Below are 4,745 nucleotides of genomic sequence, written 5' to 3' on the forward strand. Positions count from 1 at the left end.
CCGCCCAACCGACTTGCTTGGCTGTTTCATCTGCCAGGCTAGTAGTACCTGTTGCTGGCAGCCTGGAGCCCCTACTCTCCTAGCTCGCCTCTGCCTTGGGCAGCCCTGGCCTCCTCCCTGCTTTGGAGGCTCAGGATCTCGGTGTGTCCAAGCCCCACCTCCTCCCCCACTCCCTGCCCTCCCCATGTAGGCTGATGCGGGGGCTGGGGGCCTGGGGGGCTGGGAATGGCCCACCTCCCCACCCCGAGCCCCGGGGACTCCTGGGCGGTGGGTCCTGAGGATGGATGGGGAGTAGAGTCTGTCCCCCTCCCTTCCCTTCCCTTCCCCGGGCATTCAGTTTGGGGCCACGCCCATTGACCCCCAGTGGGGGTGGGAGGGGCCGGGAGATTAGCATCTTGCCCCCAGGTAGTCGGGAGAGCCCCTTTGAGGCGGGGTTGTTGGCCCTGCAGATCCAATCTACGGTGCTTAAGGTGAGAATTGAAGGGCCTGGGCTTGAGCCCTGGAGGACTCTGGAGCCTCGGAATCCCGGGAGGTCAGCTCTGCTCATGTGTCACACACTCTCCTGGGCCCGAGGGAGGGAGGGAGCCCGGACAGTCCGGGCTTCTGGGAGGGAGACTTGCCGGTCCCTGACCCCATGGGGTAGATCTGCTCCTGGCCTCTGGGAGCCAGACTCTGGAGGCCGCCCTTCCCGGGAGGGCTGGGGGATCCTCTCCCTCCCAGGTGGTGATGTGACCCCCAGCAAACCTGGCTCCTTTGCCTTCAAGTAGGTCTTCTTCAGCCCTAGGAAAGATGCTCTGCCAGGCCCTGAGGCGCTTTGGGCAGAAGCTTGTTAGGAGGAGGACCCTGGAGCCCGGCCTGGGGGAGAGCCGCTTTGCCCGCTGCCTGAGCAGCCTGGACCTGGTGGCCCTAGGTGTGGGCAGCACATTGGGTGCGGGCGTCTACGTGCTGGCTGGCGAAGTGGCCAAGGACAAAGCGGGCCCAGCCATCGTGATCTGTTTCCTCGTGGCTGCCCTGGCTTCCGTGCTGGCTGGCCTGTGCTATGCTGAGTTTGGGGCCCGGGTCCCCCGGAGTGGCTCAGCTTATCTTTATAGCTATGTCACTGTCGGGGAGCTTTGGGCCTTCACCACCGGCTGGAACCTCATCCTCTCCTATGTCATTGGTGAGTTGGTAGAGATTCCCAAGACTCTCTAGGGAGGAGACCCCGGGGGTGGGGGAGCCAAGGCCTGCATGGGCTCCAGGGGGTGTAAGGGACTTGGCATCACGCAGAGCCCACGAGGAGAGAGAAGGGGTGAAGGAGGAGGTCCCCGTGACCTCCTGCTCCTTCCTCAGTCCCTCCTGCATCTTCTTTTCCCTCAGCTACTGCCAGCGTGGCGAGGGCCTGGAGCTCTACCTTTGACAATCTGATTGGGAACCAGATTTCCTTGGCCCTCCGGGGCAGTGTCTCCATGCATGTGCCCCAGTTGGCCGAGTACCCAGACTTCTTTGCTCTTGGCCTTGTGCTGCTGCTCACTGGTGAGGGAAATAAAGGGCTGGGGGTAGAGGAGCCAGGCCCAGGGCTTCTCTGCGCCTCTAACGGTCCCTTCCTCCCTCCCCACTCCTCACAGGGCTGCTGGCTCTAGGGGCCAGTGAGTCAGCGCTGGTGACCAAGGTGTTCACAGGTGTGAACCTGCTGGTGCTGGGCTTTATCATCATTGCCGGCTGCATCAAGGGTCACGTCCACAACTGGCATCTCACAGACAAAGACTATCAAGAGGCTGCCTCTCGCCTGAATGGCACTTCCAGGTGAAGTGTGTGCAGAGCCGCGGGCACCTTGGGGGGAACAGGCAGCCCCTGGTATCAGCCTTTCTGCCTTAAGGCTTGTGGTAAAGCTCAAGCAGGATCCTGCCTCTGACCCACTTGGGCTTTTGAATCACATGCATGTCTGCCATCGTCGTTCCAGTCATTATCGCTGCTGCGGGCAGCAGATACTCCAGAGGTCACTCGGCTGGGCACAAACTTAGAGAGCTCTGAGAATGGTGGCCAGATAAGACAGAGAGCTTTGGGTTCGAGGATGGGCATCCGAACCCTCGGGCTCTGGAAGAATGGGCCAGAGGCGAGAGAACGAGGTGGCAGGGGGATGGAGGAGCCCCTTTCTTTGCTCTGGCTCATTCCCCTCTTTCCTCTTTTTCCATTTCAGCCTGGGAAGTTTGGGCTCTGGGGGTTTTGTGCCATTTGGTGCAGATGGTATCCTTCGTGGGGCAGCCACCTGTTTCTATGCGTTTGTTGGTTTTGACTGCATTGCCACTACTGGTAACATGCCATTCTTTACCATCTGGGGCCTGGGCGGGACATTCACTCGATGTTAGGAGGTGTGGGGGCAGGTGTGGGGGCAGGGGAGGCCGAGGGTCTTAAGCGGTTCCTGATTGAGCTTCCCTCAGGGCTAGGGGAAGGGCCACATTTTCCCTGACCCCGGACCCTCTGATCCTCTAGGGGAGGAGGCCCGGGATCCTCAGCGCTCCATCCCTGTGGGCATCGTAGTGTCACTGTTGGTCTGCTTCGTGGCCTATTTTGGGGTCTCTGCCGCACTCACTTTCATGATGCCGTACTACCTGTTGCAACCCGACAGCCCCTTGCCAGAGGCCTTTCGCTATGTAGGGTGGGCCCCTGCCCGATACCTTGTGGCTGTCGGCTCCCTTTGTGCCCTCTCTACCAGGTCAGTGCTAAATGGGTACTTTGTCCGGATCAGTCAGAGCCTTGGCAATAACTTGGCCCTTGCAGAGCTACAGGAGGGAGGGAGAGAGGCTTGGGAGGGGACAGGCCAGTTCTTTCCCCATGTTATACGTCCCTCCCTCACCTTCCATTCTCCCCTCTAGCCTCCTGGGCTCCATGTTCCCTATGCCTCGAGTGATCTATGCCATGGCAGAGGATGGCCTTCTGTTCCGCGTTTTGGCCCGAATCCATCCCCGTACACGCACTCCCCTTGTGGCCACGATTGTCTCGGGCATCATTGCAGGTGAAAAATCCCTTCTTCCCTTCCCCCCCCCCCCTTCCCTCTTCCTTCTGAGTCGGCTTCACAAACTCCCACAGTTGTGGAGGCATGCCAAGACGGCTCCTTTTTCCTACTCGTAGCCGTGATGGCGTTTCTTTTTGAGCTCACTGATCTCGTGGACCTCATGTCAATCGGAACGCTGCTTGCCTACTCCCTGGTGGCTGTTTGTGTTCTCATCCTCAGGTAGGTGCCCCCCCCCCCCCCGCCCCCATTTGGGTTCTTGTTCTCTCATCCTGTCCCACCTGGAGAAAACCATGTGTTGTTTCAAATGGTGTTCAAGACTTCAGGGAGGGGCAGGGTCCGAAATACTAAGGGGGGGGGGAGGGGGACGATCTCCATAGGAGCTAGCGTTAGCTACCCGTCTTCCTCTCCAGGTACCAGCCTGATGAGCTAATGCAGCCCAAAGTAAATCAGACTGTGGAGCTGCAGTGGGCACAGGAAGATAAGGAGGAACCAGAGGCTGAGAAGGAGACCCTGACCCTGCAGACCCTGCTCTGCCCATCCCATCTGACACCCACCCAGCTCTCTGGCCGCATCGTCTATGCGGCTGTTTCCATTCTTGGTGAGCAGTGGAGTGGGGCTTGGGGGTGGGGGCCCAGAGGATAGAACCCAGAGCCGAAGGCTCCTGGCGAGGGACTGCTTTGGGCCTGGGATGCTGCCACCTGCTTCCATCGGAGTTTTCCTTTCCTTTCTCACCCTGTAGCTGTGGTGTTGACGGGCCTGTGCCTGGTACTGGCCCACTGGTCAAAGGAGCTGATGGCCGGGAACCCTGCCTGGGTTACTGTGAGTGCCTTCCTCCTGCTTCTAGTCATCTCGGCCACCATAGTCATTTGGAGGCAGCCCCAGAACCCAGTTTGTCTCCATTTCAAGGTAAGAGATTTCAGAGGTTCCCTTCTCCAGCCTACATGGAGAGAAGAGACTCCAGAAGACCTGAACTAACCAGGGATCCACAGTGGGCCAAGGCTAGCATTCCTTTTCTGTCCTGCCTTCATTCCCTTACTTGATCCCATTTGCTTTTCTCCCTGGCAGGCACCCTCAGTGAGGATGATATATCTGACAGTCTTTGCTCTGGGTACACCTGTCGTTCTGCTCTCCCCATAGGTGCCTGCACTCCCTCTCCTCCCACTCCTGAGCATCTTTATCAATGTTTATCTCATGATGCAGATGAAAGCTGACACCTGGGCCCAATTTGGGGTCTGGATGTTGATTGGTAAGTGTCCGTCCAGGGAAGGAGAGAGGAGGTACCTTTGGAGGACCAGACTTTCAACCTTCCTTCATCTTCCTCTTAGGTCTCTTGGGTTCTTGGTGAAGAGAATAACTCTTCCCCTACCTCACAGCCACCTTTTTCCCCACCAGGGTTTGCCATTTACTTCATCTATGGGATCCGGAACAGCCAGGAGGGTCAGAGTGATCCAGTGCTCCCGCCTCCAATCACGCCCCAAACTCCTGAAGTCAGCAGTCCTGATGCCCCTTCTGGCTGACTCTTAGAGCCTGGGGATGCAGTCAGCATGACACTGGAGATTGCCTCTGTCTTTGCATTCTTGCTCAGCTCCTCTTCTTGGGTCACAGGGGACTTGGGCTGCTGTGGCCAGGTGGCTCATGAGGCCCGGGATGCCTCTTGTTGGGTCCCTGGAAGGGTTGGCATATGTGTGTGTGGGTGGGTGGGGGGTTCTCATAAAGAGCTGTATTTATTGTGATCCAAGGACTGGCCTTTTGA

At 58.4% G+C, this 4,745-nt stretch overlaps 1 protein-coding gene across 1 annotated transcript; it reads left to right on the top strand.

Annotated features, from left to right (window-relative positions):
* The first annotated feature begins 789 nt into the window (after window positions 1-789).
* On the top strand, window positions 790-4,523 carry SLC7A3 (solute carrier family 7 member 3). The gene is made up of 11 exons (XM_044682610.1): window positions 790-1,159; window positions 1,357-1,512; window positions 1,605-1,782; window positions 2,177-2,289; window positions 2,470-2,692; window positions 2,853-2,992; window positions 3,109-3,211; window positions 3,403-3,590; window positions 3,732-3,898; window positions 4,130-4,238; window positions 4,385-4,523. Exons 1-11 carry the CDS (start codon window positions 790-792, stop codon window positions 4,507-4,509), a joined length of 1,872 nt encoding a protein of 623 aa, XP_044538545.1. The 3' UTR covers window positions 4,510-4,523.
* Window positions 4,524-4,745: the final 222 nt, after the last annotated feature.

Source organism: Gracilinanus agilis, chromosome X (genome assembly GCF_016433145.1).
Source record: "Gracilinanus agilis isolate LMUSP501 chromosome X, AgileGrace, whole genome shotgun sequence".
Taxonomy (NCBI): Eukaryota; Metazoa; Chordata; class Mammalia; order Didelphimorphia; family Didelphidae; genus Gracilinanus; species Gracilinanus agilis.

Excerpts from the sequence above, each read along its gene's own strand:
- SLC7A3 (XM_044682610.1), top strand. The coding sequence starts at position 790 with ATGCTCTGCCAGGCCCTGAGGCGCTTTGGGCAGAAGCTTGTTAGGAGG. Across the intron at positions 1,160-1,356 it reads CATCCTCTCCTATGTCATTG|CTACTGCCAGCGTGGCGAGG; the intron begins GTGAGTTGGTAG and ends CTTTTCCCTCAG. Across the intron at positions 2,290-2,469 it reads TGACTGCATTGCCACTACTG|GGGAGGAGGCCCGGGATCCT; the intron begins GTAACATGCCAT and ends CTGATCCTCTAG.